This window comes from Platichthys flesus, chromosome 14 (genome assembly GCF_949316205.1).
Source record: "Platichthys flesus chromosome 14, fPlaFle2.1, whole genome shotgun sequence".
NCBI classification, from domain to species: Eukaryota; Metazoa; Chordata; class Actinopteri; order Pleuronectiformes; family Pleuronectidae; genus Platichthys; species Platichthys flesus.
Genome location: NC_084958.1, coordinates 13,743,729 through 13,761,854, shown reverse-complemented (window position 1 = coordinate 13,761,854; position 18,126 = coordinate 13,743,729). Strand labels below are relative to the sequence as shown.

At 41.9% G+C, this 18,126-nt stretch overlaps 2 protein-coding genes across 2 annotated transcripts; both read left to right on the top strand.

The window, feature by feature from the left end:
• The first annotated feature begins 722 nt into the window (after positions 1-722).
• On the top strand, positions 723-2,529 carry LOC133968872 (interleukin-12 subunit alpha-like). The gene is made up of 6 exons (XM_062405110.1): positions 723-1,202; positions 1,291-1,377; positions 1,585-1,626; positions 1,803-1,913; positions 2,134-2,178; positions 2,271-2,529. The coding sequence occupies exons 1-6, from the start codon at positions 1,119-1,121 to the stop codon at positions 2,400-2,402; spliced, it is 501 nt and encodes a 166-aa protein (XP_062261094.1). The 5' UTR covers positions 723-1,118; the 3' UTR covers positions 2,403-2,529.
• A 2,247-nt stretch (positions 2,530-4,776) lies between these two features.
• LOC133968365 (zona pellucida sperm-binding protein 3-like) lies at positions 4,777-17,849 on the top strand. The gene is made up of 10 exons (XM_062404361.1): positions 4,777-4,991; positions 8,374-8,613; positions 13,546-13,767; positions 14,069-14,184; positions 14,291-14,394; positions 14,492-14,669; positions 14,765-14,882; positions 16,369-16,454; positions 16,545-16,786; positions 17,080-17,849. Exons 1-10 carry the CDS (start codon positions 4,833-4,835, stop codon positions 17,181-17,183), a joined length of 1,569 nt encoding a protein of 522 aa, XP_062260345.1. The 5' UTR covers positions 4,777-4,832; the 3' UTR covers positions 17,184-17,849.
• Positions 17,850-18,126: the final 277 nt, after the last annotated feature.

Here is an 18,126-nt window from a genome sequence, read left to right as displayed (position 1 = left end):
TGCTGGGTATTGTTGCTTGTCGCATCTCTACTGTATCTTAAAGTAAATTTTGTCATTAGAAGCCAAAGTCTCATTCGTATATGGACAGAATGGAATTCATTTTACAATACATTTTAAAAAGAAGGATAACAATGGTACTTAGGTAGAATGCATACCTCCACCAACTGACTATTTAACTTCAATCCAGCCCCACCAAATAACACAGACAAATATCAGCTCCCTAAATTTGGCAGATATTTTAAATCAAACTTTTTAATTCAAGATCTCTGCAAATGTTTTTTTTATGTTGAAAAAGGCCCTATCTTGCCAGGTTAAAGAAACATGATCTGCTCCCTGATCTGAATCTGCAACAAAATGTAATAGGTTCTTCCTTCATGTCCCTATCAAACAAAAAAACATTCACACAGAAGAAAACATAACCTCCTTGACACCAGTAATCATTTTAATGATTCATAATAATGGTTAGGTATGAAAGATTTTATTAAAAAAGCCACCGTTACCAAATTTTTTATACATTACAAGCTTTTGTCAATCCCTTTTTTTATTTACTGTAACACATTCTGTAAATAATATTTGTTTTTGACTTTTGCACCATTGGTGAATCACCTTTGACATTTACTGAACAACATACATGCTGCTTTCACTCTGAAGTCCCCAACGTGAAAACATCAACAAAGAACGATCACCACGGTAAATCTGCATGGGAACCTCAGGATAGACGTAAAGGCCCTTTACATAGCGGCTGTGGTAATTCCAGTTTCACCGAAGCGCTTGGTGGTATAGTGTGGGGGAAAAGGAAATGACACAACATTGACTATGCTCTTTCAATTTACAGTAGGGTGTCAATGTGCTGCTTTAATGTGAGGGAAATCCCTACATCACCCTGAGTATATAACACGCAACAGCATTTCAGTTCATTCAAAGTCTGGATTCACAGTTGTATCAAACATGCCGCTCACCAAGCTCTGTGAGTATAATATCCACAGACTGAACAAGGCTTTAAAAATTCAAGATTGAATTAATAACATCAGTTTTCTCTCTTTTTGACAGACGTCCCTGCTGCACTCCTGCTCCTCGTGCTCAGCTGTCCTCTGTGGCACGTCGGCCAGTCCCTGCCGATGATGGGTAAAGGACCGATAACGGACTCCTGCGTCTCACATGCACGGACGCTTCTACAGAACATCACTGATGCTCTTGCACAGGTACGCACATGAAGCTGAATGAAGAGGAATTTCTGTATCATTATCTTCAATTTGCAGATTTAAAGAAACAGTTCTTTCCTTGTCTTAGAATGACCTGCTCATTGCGATTGACTGCCCAATACGTAGTGTGGAGCTGAACATGGCGACTGATACACCATCTGTGTGTGCACCAAAGGTACATGATGAAAGCTCTATAAAACAAAAAGCGTATTCTGAAATCAAAACCATTATAGTAAAACAAATAACAGTAATATATTCCAAAGTGTGGCTGCTTGTGTAACGCTGTATTATGTCCCAATACAATTCACTTTTGGTAAATACTCTGAAGCTGTGCCTGTACATTTTAATTTGAGGATTAAAATGAGCTCTGATTGTTCCACAGGGATCAACATGCACTGGAACCACTAAAGCAGAATTTGATCAGGTAGGTCGAGTTTTGCTACTTTAAGAATAACCTAACCTATTCCCATCCTTAATTAAAAGTTAAATATATGATTTCTACATTATATTATAATGATTATTAAGTGTTATAATGATTATGATTATTATGAATATTATTATTATATTGTTTGTGACAACACGTTGTTCTTGTTTTGCCAGAAATCATGTCTGGAAAACATCGGGGAGGATTTGCGTTACTACTACAAATATCTCGCAGCTCAGCCGAAGGGTTTGCTTGGGCTAACTGTTCAGCTCAGAACCCTGATGGAGGTAACTCAACCTGTAGTAATTTAGCACCACGTCCCATTCTGCTTAGATCTGTTTTAGATTAGATTTCATGTGCAAAGTTACAAGGAAGGATTTAGTTTAGAGATGCTACAACAGAGAAGTTTCAAGTAGAATCTCCACACTGCTAATCCTCACAACAGCAGCTCTTGTGCTATTGGACACTGAGTTAAGTGATAAACGTGAATCTTTTTTTTCCAAACAGAACTGCTTCCCGTGGTCTCTGTCCACAGACTTGGCCTCAAAACAGGTAAGTGAGGCATTTCACCGACGCAGACTTGTTGAAATAACATCTTTACATTGTATAACTGAAAAAATCCTTCATTGTCATCCTTCATCAAGGCTCCTACAGACAGTCCGAGCACCTTCGATGAGAGACTGAAACTCTGCAAAGTGCTGAAGGGCTTCCACGTCCGCACCATCACTATCAACAGGGTCCTTGGATACATGAACTCTGGGGAACACACTAAATAAATTCTCTGTAGTGCCTTGACACAATGATAGTTTCAGAAAGCTACACACAGGACAACTTTCGTTACATAAACTACAGTAATAGATTGTGTCCCATCTTAGTTGTGAGAGAAAATACTATAACTTCTTAAAAGTGCCTATTTATTATTATTATCGAATTGTTTAATTTATATCTTACATCAAGATGATGTGTTAAAGTACTTTTTTTTAGAAAGTGTATTAACAGATTTTATACTATTTATTAAAAATGTTGGGCTATTTATTTTCAACTATTTATTGTTGGTATTCACTTGGTTCTGAGAATCATGAAATAAAAAAAAATTCTTGCATAAATCCAGCTGGTGTCTCGTTCATTTGTTCAATCTTTATCTTTAATTCCAGGGAATGTGTCACTTTGAGAAGATTTTAGTTACATCGTCACAGCAAGTATTGTTCACATTTAGTTATTGGGCTTTACTTTGTTTAAGTACGACTGATAAACAAAACTATAATATGTGTTTAGCAGGAAAGAACAGATGTAATGATCCTGAATTCCTCAAAATTAGATTTTTCTTTTTTGCTGCTAGACAATGAGAACGTACCTGAGTGTATTTAACTGGTTTCAACTCTACCCGGGCATCTGAGCTTCCTGAGAATCATTAAGCACCAACAAAATGCAGGAGGGTGTTATTGTTCATTTTGAAAACCCACTTATGATAATCAACAAGTTCAAGTGAAGGTTAACTTATACTGTCATTCATCCCCATACAAATTCCAGTGCTGAACAAAATGGTGTTCTCACTGGCCAACGTGCAAAAATAGTAACTACAAAGTTGTGTGTTGCACAGAACTTTTAAGTCATAATGATTTTTATGGTAATTTAGTTGAAAGCCTCTTAACGCTACTTCTAATTTTATTTTTATAAAAGGGGAAAAAGGGATCATACCAATAATGCAGTATATTTATTTGCTATTTAGTCTCTTTGTAAACAGTATAACATTTATGATTCAATATTATACCTATAACTTACTATCAGGTAAATAATATCATTAAAAAATAACTGTATATACAGAGGGAATTGAGAGTCAGTCACAGTTAATATTTGGTGTCCGATACGTCCAGTGAAAAATTAAACATTGCTATTTTTTTCCGGTGAGCACAATGTTTTGAAAGTGTTGGTAAGCAGAGTGAGGTATTCATAAAACCTTACCAAAAGTGAAAACCAGGAGCACAACTGACCTTTGTGGCTGCAAGCGGTTGAGAGTGACCTCTGACGTTGTTACCACAGAAAACAGATGACACCATTTCCTGAAGTGGTGGATCAGAATCCCACACATAGACACAGATATAATAAATGATCTTCTAATGTAAATACTGTAATATTGTATATTCTGTGTGTTACATATTCTTATTCAGCTTCTTTTATATATCGTATTATAATGCACACGTTTTTTAAAACGTGTGCTTTTATTTATTTGCACTCGTTACGTTTTTTCTATTAGTTGTTAATGTCTTGATCTTTATATATTTCTATTGTTGGCTGGATCAACTGTAACAAAACCCAATTTCCCCCTGGAGATCAACTAAGTATTTTTCAATCTGACACATTTGGAGGAAGAAAAAAAATTTACTAGCACCATTTCTGGGATGTTACCACACTGTCACTGGTATTTCAGAAAGCCTATCATACAAGTTACAATTGAAACGCCCTTGTTATTAAGTTAATAAGCTAAGTTAAATCAAGTTCAGTTTGATTAACAGAGGGATGATTATTAGTTTTTTCCTTCAACAAAGAAATCATACCTACTTATACATATATAGCAAATACCATTGGTGTACTTATATGTCTCTCTATTATATATATATATATATTCTCTCTATTATTATTGAATTAGATTTCTTTGTTCTAGTCTATTCTATTTTATACCTTTACTTGATCTCTTGTTTACCTAATTCGGCCAATATTCTACTGTGACAAGTGAACTTCCCTGGAATCAATCAAATTAATATTACCTTACCTTACTTTACCATACCATGTCTTATTTTATCTTATCTTAGTCCAAAGGGCTCAGAGCAGGACAACCGCAGACATTTGTCTCTTTGTGACCCATCCTCACACACATTGACCTACTTATAAAGTCAGCATAGAATGAACTGATAAACAGTTACAGTGACATCTAGTGGAAAACAGAACACACCACATGTAGGTCAACCAAAGAACCACAATATAAACAAACGGTATAAACAGTCACGTGTAGCCTGTAAAAATTATATATGTATATAAACATGAATGAATAACTTAGCTGTCTGCTGAATAAACTAACACAGTGATGTTGATGTGTGTTTGGTGGCTCAGACCAGACCAGGTGTGTGTGAGTGGCTCAGCTCAATCAGGGGAAGTAACTTAAACCTGAGCTCTGGAGCGCATGTCTTCCAGAGCGTTCGAGCCCGAGGATGGAGCCAAACCTGCGGACAACCACTGCGTCGTCACCCTGGTGGACCATCGTCGTCCTCCTCTCAGTCTCCACACTCACACAGAGCCGGTTAGTGCAGAACACCAGCCCCACCTGGACACCCAGCTACACCCAACAGCAGCAGCAGCAGAGCCCGGTGTTCCAGTTTAACTGGCGGGCATGGCTTCTGGCGACATTCCAGATGTTGAGGCTGTTTTTTAAGAGCCGGTGGCAGATTCGTCATTTTCACAAAGCGCCTGTGTGTGAAGTGCGGTGATCTACTGAAGGTATTGCTGAAATAAAAAATCCTACAAAAACCCTTCACGAGTTCATGTGTCCGTGTCAGCATCACGTTGAGACCGCAATAAGCATTTAATTGGTAAAAAAAAAAAAAAAAAATGTAAAAAAAACCTTGAACGGGATTCGAAACAACAAGCTGAAACACTATAAGCGTCTAGCCTGATGACGATCTCACTACGCCACCGAGTCGCTGAAATTTGCATCGCGCGTTAGATAAATGTCTCGTTCTTTGCTTTGTTAGCTGTATATCACCAGATGTGCTTTAAGGTAACGCCCATGTCATCTGGTGATAGTCCGAACACAGAATAAACGCTTTAAACGTAATACCAGGCTTTACAAATCTGACGCTCCTCTTCATAGGAGACACAGGGAGCATTGAAGAACACACACGCGTCACCAGCTCCACTCGAAGTGCTTTTGTTTGTCGCTGGTGATCATTACAACGCGCACACACCAAACAACAGGTCCACGTAAACATCCCTCACGTCAACAAGGCGGAAGCTCGAGCGGTGTTTTCATGAGTTAAGTTGGTGAACGTGCTTCTAATGGACGTGTGGAGCTACACGTGTCCTCCTGTGGCTGCTGGTTAAAGTCAGCGGACGGGATTTTAAAAGATGTTCTCGTTGTTGTCGATGATCAGGTTCTGCCATCGGAGAATGAAAACAAGCCAAACGCACATCACAGAACGGGTGTGTTGGTTTTTCGTAGCTTCTGTAAGTCAGGTGTTGTTTATCTGTGTGAAATCAACAGATGATCTGTCCGAAGTGTGTCGAGTGTGTTGTCAACATGACACATGTGTGACGAGGCTAAATATAAATGTGAAAAAAATCCCACCACGGGAATCGATCTGCTGTGGTCCACATAAAAATAAACGTAGTGGCAATGGCACTGTCCACTGTACCACTGATAAGGTTACAGATGATATATTCACCTGTATGCATTCATCACTGTGAAGCCTGTGCACAACTTAACATGAGTTATTGTTTCAGGGAACACGCCCAGGTTAACTTGTGACAGTCAAAATGTAACCGTAAACTCAGCGTTATCGGTCACACGTCACACATTTGGACACCGCTGCGCCCGTGTGCTTAGCACACGCACGACATCATGAAAAACGGCTGTATCCTGCACTCATACAAAGCAGAAGCCACAAAAGAGTTTGCGTGCTTACTATAAGTCTGCGTTTCATGTGCTCGTTGATATAGTGGTTGGTATGAAGCAAGTATACAAACACGAGTAATGAGAGGCTCGTAAGAGCTTGTAGTCGGGAAAAAATACTCGTATCATGGTTTGGGGTAAGGTCTTTTATTGAGTGTCTAAATGCAACACATAGACATCTGCGCAATCACCTTCACTTTCATCAATCAATCACATTTTATTTGTATAGCCCATATTCACAAATCACAATTTGTCTCATAGGGCTTTAACATGATGTGACATTCTCTGTCCTTAACCCTCAACAAGAGTAATGAAAAACTACTAAAAACCCTTTTAACAGGGTAAAAATACGTAGAAACCTCAGAGACACATGTGAGGATCCGTCTCCCAGGACGGACAGAAACGCAATAGATGTCAAGTGTAGGAGAACATCATCAACATTAAAGTTTTCAGCAGCATTGATGAGGGTAAACATGTCTGACATTTTATCAATCAATCAAGCTACCTTAAAAGCAAGGAGCCGGTTAAAAATAAAATACTAGTAAACAGGTTTAAATACACAATGGGCAATAAAAAGGTGCCTCCACAGGTGGTTGCCCAACACAGCTTCTGTGGAACCATTGATCACAAGGTGTGCAAGCAATCTGGAAGTAGAGAAAAGAATCTGTATGGCAGTACCATAACTAAGACGTGCATCAACCGAAAGTGCTTAAAATCTGCCTTACCCATTGCACATCTGTGTCATATGAGCCACACGCTCGGCATAGGTTGGTCAAATCATCTGTTCATGAAACATAGTTATGTTATTTTTTTTCCTAATGAATAGCTCACGTTTTACAATAGCTAATAAAAACAAATAAGGGACAAACCTGTTTCTTTGATCAGCCGTTTGCCTATCTGCAACCTCATCCTTAAAATGGAAGTCTTGTCAAAAACGTCCTCCATGTCCTCTTCATTAAGAATCATGTCTGCTAACTGGAACAAGAAACAAGTGGAAAACACAGGGATGCATAAATGGTCCAACCATTTATTTCTCAACTTACTGATTCAAGCACCTTCACTTACTTTACACACAATAACACCACATGAGGTTGCATCAACTTGTCGAGCATGTGGTACTGTTTGACTGGACCAGCGTGAGCAGTTGTGGCCCCGCTGCCTCATGAAAGCCCTGTGCAGCATAGGAATAATTAATAGCACGTTCAAAATTCTATGAACACCCTCCACACCAGGGCCCCCCTTACCTGGTTACTGCAGTGCATTTTTTTAATGCTTCCTCGCTAGCCCCAAATGGATCAACATAAAGGGACTGCCTCTTTTTAGGATACATCACCTGGACAAATTCGAAAATCAACAAGGAATTATTCTAACAACAGGAGCTGTATATTGTGATTATAGCCAAAGCCCCTTACAGTTAGTGTCCAGTGATGGTGCTCGCAGACAGCTCCAATCAGGACATCATAATCCAGGGGATCTATCTGCATTCATGCAATATAGAACACAGAAAATCAAACAGGTTTTCTCAGGAGCAATTTGCTCTAATATTAAGATGCAGAATAAATAAATCATATGACCAAGACAAAAAAGGCCTACAAGTGAAGGAGCATGATTAAAAAGATCCTCCCTCATATGCAGTGTAGTCCCATTTATCACTTACCTTCCTCAGTCCTTTATTTTTACCTCTCCAAATGTCCGTCATTTGGAAGGAGTCAAGTAGATATCCCCTGCCTCTGCCTGCCTCTGAGAAATTACTCAGCGCAATCGTTAGGTATGCATTGATGATCTGTAATGGAATCAGATTTTGACCCACTTCTAAATTAAAAATCCAAATGCTGAAAACTTTGCTTACTTCACTTTCCACAAGTGCATCTGGACGAAGGTGTTCCTGGAGGTTCCGTGTAAACAGTTTGTAAGGGCCTGCTTTGCTCCACAACACCTCCGGCTTTTTCCCAGCCCAAATGTTGTGTACCACTATGTAGAAAAAAGTTGACATATTACTTGCAATAAATATTAGCAAAATAACTTAAGTCATAATTAGCTATTACCTGTTTCCAAAATGTCTGAAGGGACACACACTGTTGCAGATGGGGGTGACGGTGAGGCGGCTGGAGATGAGGGTGACAGGGCTGGAGATGATGGGGCTGGAGATGAGGGTGACAGGGCTGGAGATGATGGGGCTGGAGATGAGGGTGAGGCCACTGGAGATGAGGGGGACGGGACTGGAACTGAGGATGCTGGAGCTGAGGTTGAGGCGACTTGAGATGAGGGGGACAGGACTGGAACTGAGGGTGCTGGAGCTGAGGTTGAGGCGACTTGAGATGAGGGTGAGAGGGACATTACGGATTCGGTGATCCATTTGTGGGGGATGCGCGGCGTAGGCTCAATATATGGGCTTAATTGGTCAATGTTGACTTTATGAATCACTTTACTTTTCGGCGTGACTAGATCCGCGCTTTTCCCCTCCAATTTCACGATCGTGAAGGGGCCGAGCATGGAGGTCTCCATTTTCCCCCCCTTTCTCTGCTCCTGGCGTATGTTTGCCCTCATCACCTTTTGGCCAACTTTAAAATGGTCGTCATGACCAATCTCCTCTCTCTTTCTCTTGATCTTTTCCCTCACTTTCCCCATGTTGGCTTGAGCCCTTCTGTAGTGGGCAGGGAGGCTCTTCATTCCAACAGGTTGGGTCTCCTGGGCAATAAGAGCCTCCACACCATCATTTGTCACCTGTGTCAAGAAACACATCAGAATGTTGAGTTACAGCGGCCATGAAGTGAAACATCCTAATTTCCAGTTTTTCCCAAAATACACACAATACATGTGTACTTTCCTACATACCAAATACTCCTCGGGAACCTCCGTAGGGTACCTGGCCTCACGTCCAAACATGAGGAAAAAGGGGGAGTATCTGGTGGTTAATTGCTTCTTCGTCCTTAAAGCAAAAAGGGTTGCTTGGAGGTGGCCATCCCAGGTGTTTGGCTTTTCCCCCACCAATTTGGTCAAGGTCCTGTTAGGTCATACACACAACATTGAGACATTAAGATTGCAATGTGAAAAGTCACAAACTGACATACCATACCTCTGAATAGTTCCGTTCATTTTTTCCACCAAGCCGTTGGTCTGGGGGTGGTAGGGAGAGCAGAGACTTCTCTTAATGCCAAGCTTCTCACAGACATTATAGTTGAGCTGAAAGAAAAGTGGAAACATTGATATTGAGCCCATAACATTTATAATACAGTGCCGCAGCTAGCTATTTTGGTGCCCTAAGCATAATTCCTTTATGATGCCCCCCCCCCCTCCCCTTGAATAAAAAAGGTTTGTTTCTACCAGTTTTACATTTTATTAAAACGATAAAGGAAAATCTAATTGGTAAACCCAGTACACAAAACAGCCAAAACATACATACACACAAGTATTGAGATATGCAAAATCTTCGTAGAAATTAAAGAGTCATCCATAAATACAAACTTAAAAGCAGAAGTATACAAGTGAGCAATCTTCTTCAATAAAGCATAGATTTAGAAGCAGAAAATTCACACCATCATAACTTTATTTGAGCAATTAAATATATCTCTTGTTCTGCCTGTTTTGTGATATACATGCCTAAAAGGTGCTTAATATTTCTATACTGAAATAATATCGGTATTATAATTGTAAGCTATTTTATTTAATGACGTTATTGTTGAGGGTTGAGTTGTATTTCCTGTTCTAAGCGGGTTGTTGGTAGTGACTCTTATTTTGAAAGGGTTTTTTAAAGTAAATGCGATCTGTGACGATATGAGTTAAGTTGTAAAATGAGCGGAAATAAACGGGTGTGCTGTCCCGAACGCATGACCTGCTCTAGTGTCCCCCGTCGGCTGAGGCCGGGCGGACCTATGATACAACAAAACGAGCGGCTACATAATTATTATAACTGATGATTTTCCAGTTGCCTATTTTTTTATGGCCCCTCAACACTTTGTGCCCTACGCACAGCGCGTAGTGTGCGTTATGGGAGCGGCGGCGCTGATGATACAGATGGCATGAGAAGTTCTTACCGTATTAACAAATTCTCTTCCTTGGTCCGTGAGAAGCCTTTTTGGAGCACCAAACTTATAGAAGAAGTCCATAATGCAGTCTGTCACCTCAGTAGCACATTTGGTCTTCAATGGATAGGCCTCTGTCCATTTGGTAAAGTAGTCAATCATGACACAAATGTACTGGTGGCCATTTTTGGTCGGTGTCAGTTTTCCAACCAGATCCATCCCAACAAGCTCAAGTGGCTCAGTTACCTGAGGAAAGAGAACATGTTATGGAAATGTGTTGTTTTTCTGGGATAAGATGTCATTTCAGGGCAGTCACCTCAATTGGAACATAAGCCTTCTTTATTTTGAGGACATTCCTTTTGGCCTGGCAGGGAGGACACTCCAATACCTAAACAAATGTGAAGAATCATTAAATGAAAAAAGAATCAAATTGAATATGAAATAGAATGTGTAATTTACTACACCATGCACAGAGGTTACTGACAAAATTAATTCAAGCTCACCCATTTCCTTATGTCCTCTTCCATCCCAGGCCAGTAATAACGCAAGGAAATGGCATCCTGTGTTTTCTCCATCCCGCAATGGCCACCATGCTCGCTCGCATGGAAGGCCACAAACACATCGTTTGCCTCCTCTGGTGACGTAACTACTTTGGCGAGATACTCGCCCTGCTTCCTTCTACGGCATACATAGTAAAGCTGCCCATCTGAGGGCCATGATGATATTTGTAACTCCACATCAGTGCCTTATTGTTTGGAAAGACAAGGCCACTACTTACCCTTGAAGATGTAATTTTCACATCTCCTCTTTATGGTATACCGCTCTTTGGAGGATAAACCTAAAGGATAGGCATTATGCCTCAGGAAGTCTTCAATTTCCCTGACCATTTTACGGTCCATTCTAACTATCTAACTATGTGTCCCTGACTAAGCTGTTACTAATCTGAATATTACCCTGTGCTAATTTATGCCTATTGCTACTCAAATCTATCCTATATCTAATATCTACAATAATCTATCCTATTTCTGCAATATGTGTCTATACTATCCCTGCTGTAAATACTCTAAATACTTTAACCTTGCCTCAACAATCTACCAAACTCTATCACTTTCTCTCTCAATTCTCTAAAGCTATTTGTAATTCTCTGTCTTTCTTTCTCTCGCTGTCTCTCTCTGGATCTCCTTACTCGCTACAAATCATGTAAGCTGAAAACACATATATGTAGGCTTTGCCACCAACAGGTGACTTTGATTGAGCGTGTGTGAAATTACGTTCCTAATTATTTTTCCAGGGCTTGCATAATCATGATTAGCCAAACGTTTCACACAGGTGTCAAATTAGTATCAAAGTCAATGGCGGTTTTGGGCACGATTGAACCGGGCAGGTCTATGATTTATTTAAAAATTAAATAAACCACAGATAATAGCGTTCTCTATTATCTATCATATGATATGATAGATAATAGAGAACCGCTTCGCGGGCCAGAGAGAACCGCGAAGCGGGCCAGATGATGAATGTGCTGCCGCAGGCGGCTGCACGTTTCGCCCGTGCCCCAAACCGCTACTGAAATGGATGGCATTTGTATTATTGTCTGATGAGGAAACGGAGATAAGTAACAGATGACCCAAACAAATCTTAAAAGGTGTGGCTATTACTTACCATAAAGGTTATCTGGACATACATTGGTAGTCTCTACAGCGACTTTTGAAGTGCCATGGTAGTTTGAACTTCGTGAAGATGAGTGCGCAGATGTCTATGTGTTGCATTTAGACACTCAATAAAAGACCTTACCCCAAACCATGATACGAGTATTTTTTCCCGACTACAAGCTCTTACGAGCCTCTCATTACTCGTGTTTGTATACTTGCTTCATACCAACCACTATATCAACGAGCACATGAAACGCAGACTTATAGTAAGCACGCAAACTCTTTTGTGGCTTCTGCTTTGTATGAGTGCAGGATACAGCCGTTTTTCATGATGTCGTGCGTGTGCTAAGCACACGGGCGCAGCGGTGTCCAAATGTGTGACGTGTGACCGATAACGCTGAGTTTACGGTTACATTTTGACTGTCACAAGTTAACCTGGGCGTGTTCCCTGAAACAATAACTCATGTTAAGTTGTGCACAGGCTTCACAGTGATGAATGCATACAGGTGAATATATCATCTGTAACCTTATCAGTGGTACAGTGGACAGTGCCATTGCCACTACGTTTATTTTTATGTGGACCACAGCAGATCGATTCCCGTGGTGGGATTTTTTTCACATTTATATTTAGCCTCGTCACACATGTGTCATGTTGACAACACACTCGACACACTTCGGACAGATCATCTGTTGATTTCACACAGATAAACAACACCTGACTTACAGAAGCTACGAAAAACCAACACACCCGTTCTGTGATGTGCGTTTGGCTTGTTTTCATTCTCCGATGGCAGAACCTGATCATCGACAACAACGAGAACATCTTTTAAAATCCCGTCCGCTGACTTTAACCAGCAGCCACAGGAGGACACGTGTAGCTCCACACGTCCATTAGAAGCACGTTCACCAACTTAACTCATGAAAACACCGCTCGAGCTTCCGCCTTGTTGACGTGAGGGATGTTTACGTGGACCTGTTGTTTGGTGTGTGCGCGTTGTAATGATCACCAGCGACAAACAAAAGCACTTCGAGTGGAGCTGGTGACGCGTGTGTGTTCTTCAATGCTCCCTGTGTCTCCTATGAAGAGGAGCGTCAGATTTGTAAAGCCTGGTATTACGTTTAAAGCGTTTATTCTGTGTTCGGACTATCACCAGATGACATGGGCGTTACCTTAAAGCACATCTGGTGATATACAGCTAACAAAGCAAAGAACGAGACATTTATCTAACGCGCGATGCAAATTTCAGCGACTCGGTGGCGTAGTGAGATCGTCATCAGGCTAGACGCTTATAGTGTTTCAGCTTGTTGTTTCGAATCCCGTTCAAGGTTTTTTTTACATTTTTTTTTTTTTTTTTTACCAATTAAATGCTTATTGCGGTCTCAACGTGATGCTGACACGGACACATGAACTCGTGAAGGGTTTTTGTAGGATTTTTTATTTCAGCAATACCTTCAGTAGATCACCGCACTTCACACACAGGCGCTTTGTGAAAATGACGAATCTGCCACCGGCTCTTAAAAAACAGCCTCAACATCTGGAATGTCGCCAGAAGCCATGCCCGCCAGTTAAACTGGAACACCGGAGCTCGGTGCGCGGCCTCGGCCTGTGGTGCTCCGGTGCCACCCGGACTCCATGGAGGTCGTGGTCCAGGCGGACTTGTTTGACACGGGCCTCCAGGTGGACGGTAGACACCTGCGGCTGGGTTCGGAACCAGCAGCCGAATACAGTGCGTGTAGCGCGGCCCCGTCAGGAAAGGCTGAATTCACCATCTGGGCCCATCTCATGGACTGTGGCACCAAACTCTCAGTAAGCTTCGTGCTGTGTTTATGGACACTCAAGTGTGAGGGTGTTATTAACCACCTACACACTGTTTTACATCAAGATAAAAATGCTGATTAGGAACTATTATGAACGATAAACAATATTAATATATATTGAGGTTCTCATATATTGCTATTGATGATAATTATTTATATTACCTGTTGCCCAGCCCTTTATTTCAGACACTTTAGAACCAGCAGCTGATAAAATGAAGTCAGTGTTCAGGTAATTAAACTTAATGTTGCTGAGTAGAAAATGCTGAAAAACGAACACTATTCTGTTCCAGTCTACCAAAGAGAAGATCATCTATTCTACTATCCTTGTCTACTCACCTGAAACTCCCCCTGATGGTTTGCATCGGTTGGATGGTGCAACAATTCCAGTTGAATGTCATTATGAAAAGTAAGCACATTTTGACGCGGTGGGCTGGAGGCAGTTTTGTTGGATGATTTTTAATTTTGTGCTGAGACCGAATCTTAAGAAAATGGTGTGACTTGTCTATTTTCAGGAGGTATGCTCTGGATGGCATTTCTCTGCAGCCCACCTGGATTCCTCTCGTCTCCACGACCTCGGCTGAGGACCATATCGCTTTCAATCTGCGTATCATGACTGGTAAAAGCAGAATGTCCGTCAGATGTATCTCATGGAACATTTGTTTGAGAGCTGCTTCACTATGAATGACACCGTTTTGCATTTTATATTATTTTAGAGGACTGGCAGTTTGAGAGGGCATCTTACTCATATTTCCTCGGTGACCCCATTCACTTTGAAGTCTCGGCCATCCCTGGTAACCACGTGCCCCTCCGAGTCTATGTTGACCAATGTGTTGCCACAGCAACTCTTGATGCAGAGGCAAAAATAAAATATGGCTTTGTTGAGCGTTATGGGTGAGTGCCATGACCCCAGTTCACCCATCAAATACATGAGTGCAGTTTAAGTCAACAGCATTTTAACATTTTATTTTCCTTTGCTGCTACTACAGGTGCCTTACTGACGCTTACCTGACAAACTCCAGCTCCCATTTCCTACCGAGAGCTAAGGAGCACCAGCTGAGATTTCAGCTGGATGCCTTCAAGTTCTACCAAGAGCCCAGAAACCAGGTCGAATGCTTTTCCTGTCTGTTTTTCTATCAAATTCCCACTCCAGTAGCTTAATACACTCCTCTAAAACTTTTCTTTGTTTCTCAAAATTACATAGTCAACCGGTTTGTCATGAAATAAAATCCCCTCATGTCTTTTAAACAAGGCTTGAATGTTACTACACCTTCCTCATTTCGTGACTGGGATGTATAAACTTAGTATATGTCCCGAATTCAAACAAAAAATATATTTTTTTACATTTGAAGAACTGATCGCCAGTTACTCATCTCATTTTCGTCCGCCTATCCGGGGTCGGGTCGCGGGGGGAGCTGCTCAAGCAGGGGGCCCCAGACTTCCCTTTCCCGGGCCACATTGACCAACTCTGACGGGGGGATCCCGAGGCGTTCCCAGGCCAGTGTTGAGATATAATCTCTCCACCTAGTCCTGGGTCTTCCCCGAGGTCTCCTCCCCACTCGACGTGCCTGAAACACCTCCCAAGGAAAGCGCCCAGTGGGCATCCTTACCAAATGCCCGAACCACCTCAGCTGACTCCTTTCTAAGTACAGGAGCAGCGGCTCTAATCCGAGTTCCTCACGGATGGCTGAGCTTCTCACCCTATCCCTAAGGGAGACGCCAGCCACCCTTCTGAGAAAACTCATCTCGGCCGCTTGTACCCGCGATCTCGTCCTTTCGGTCATCACCCAGCCCTCATGACCATAGGTAAGGATAGGAACGAAGATCGACCGGTAGATCGAGAGCTTTGCCTTGCGGCTCAGCTCTCTTTTCGTTACAACGGTGCGGTAAAGCGAACGCAATTCCGCCCCCGCTGCTCCGATTCTCCGGCCAATCTCACGCTCCATAGTACCCTCACTCGCGAACAAGACCCCGAGGTACTTGAACTCCTTCACTTGGGCTAAGGACTCATTTCCTACCCGGAGTAAGCAATCCATCGGTTTCCTGCTAAGAGTCATGGCCTCAGATTTAGCGGTGCTGATCCTCATCCCAGCCGCTTCACACTTGGCCGCCAGCCGATCCAGTGAGTGCTGAAGGTCACAGGCCGATGATCCAATGAGGACCACGTCATCTGCAAAAAGCGGTGACGAGATCCTCAGACCACCGAACTGCAACCCCTCCCCACCACGACTACGCCTCGATATCCTGTCCATGTATATCACAAACAGGATTGGTGACAAGGCGCAGCCCTGGCGGAGACCAGCTCCCACTGAGAACGAAACTGACTGGCTGCCGAGGACGCGAACAAAGCTCTCGCTTTGGGAGTACAGGGATTGGATGGCCCTGAGGATAGACCCCCTTACCCCATACACCCGCAGCACCTCCCACAGTTTCTCCCGGGGGACCCGGTCATACGCCTTCTCCAGATCCACAAAACACATGTAGACTTGATCGCCAGTTACATCAATTGTATTGTTTTTTTGCTGCAACAATCTATTTAATACCTAAATGAGTAGTTTTACTGTATTCCACATTGACAATGATGCTCCCATAGGTCTACATAACCTGCTATGTGAAGGCTGTTCCTGTCACATCAACTGTCAGCGCACAAAACAGGGCCTGCTCTTTGATTGAGAACAGGTAATCTGTTATGCTGTTGAGTTTCATAGTTAACTATGGTCAGTTAAGTGTCACAGTATCATCTAATTAGAAAATTCCCTTCTTTTCCAGATGGAGGTCGGTCGATGGGAATGACCAGGAATGTAGAAGCTGCGACATCTCCCACCGGATCGAGGAGCCTCCACTCACAGAGGCCCCCGACGCTATCGGCTGGTCCAACATGATTCCTCAGGAAGGTTCAGTCCAGAACAGACCCGGACAACCTCCAGCCACTTACATGCACCTGAGGCCACACGACAAACCTCATCAATCCTCTGCTAGATTAATGAAGAGAGGAACAGAGCAGAAAGCAGGTGGGTACAACAGATATTACGCATCAATCTAAGTAATTCAAACTTGTGTACCATTTACATCTCACATAAAGACTCAATCCGTTTTCCTCGCCGGCAAAAATACATATCCCCTATGGACCCTTGATTCAAACTAAAGGGTGACGTCTAAGTGATTGTTCGACAACACAAATGTTTAAATTTCAAGAGTGAATTCCTGCATTAGGTGGTTTGGTTTTAAATTATTCATTGAACTTTCAGTGCAGCTGAAAAAGCCTTTCACGTTTTTATGACACCTAATCTGATTCGTTTTCCAGAAGGAACTCTACAGCTGGGACCCCTCACTGTGCTCCCATCCAGAAAATATGTATCAAGTCCAACAAATTCAAGAACTGTGCTTTCACTAAACAAGACTACCTGACATCGAGGGTGGCACACTGGAACAATGATTCCGTTGCTGTGAACAGGATACACATCATCATTTGACTGTCACCTGACTTGAGATCATGTTTCCTGGGAACTTTTCTTTCAAGAATTTTCAATCCAACCACTTTTTATGTACTTCAAACTGTATTTTTGTGCCAGTTGTGTTTTCTGTAAAAATGTTAAACACTTTTTTTTTCCAATAACTGTTTTACCACATCAAACTGGTGCTTTTTATTTTATCTGCCTCGTGTGAGAACACGATCATTTTCTCCATGATGTGATATCTGATCTTTACAAAATTCGACATCCTGTAGTTCTTGGCCGAGAACTCGATATGGCCTCAGCAAACAATTTAATTTGTAATGGATTTTAAGCACTCAGACTCATTAGGCCCGAGCAGCAGAGGGATGCGTTGTGTGTTTGTGTGAAACATCCTGACATCCACCGTGTATATTCACCAAACACAGTACAGGATATTTTGAACAGAGAACAGTAGACATGCTATTAGGGAGTACTTCCCTCCATTACCACCCACAGCCTACTCATCTAGTCGTATAATTGATTAATCATTGCGAGGAATATATAAAGGGATCTATAATGATTGCTTTGCCTGCCACATCCAGTAAAATCTGACCAATTTCTTTGTAATAAAGTCCTACTGCTGCTATTCTATCAAAATGTTATCTTTTTGGAATATCTTTGTTACCTCACTCAGTTGTTAGTTTGTTGTGTTGCTGCAGTCTAGCTAAAGGTCTCAGCAAAAGCCCTCGGATACAGGGGCAGCACTTTGCACTTATAGACTCACACGAAGGCTACTAATCATCCGACGTGAACCAAAACATTGCAAGCTTTTAAGTGCTGAGCAGACTTGACCTCCTGATCCACATTAAGCGGTATTAATATTGCAAGTGGAAATGGATCTTTGTGCTGTTGCCAGG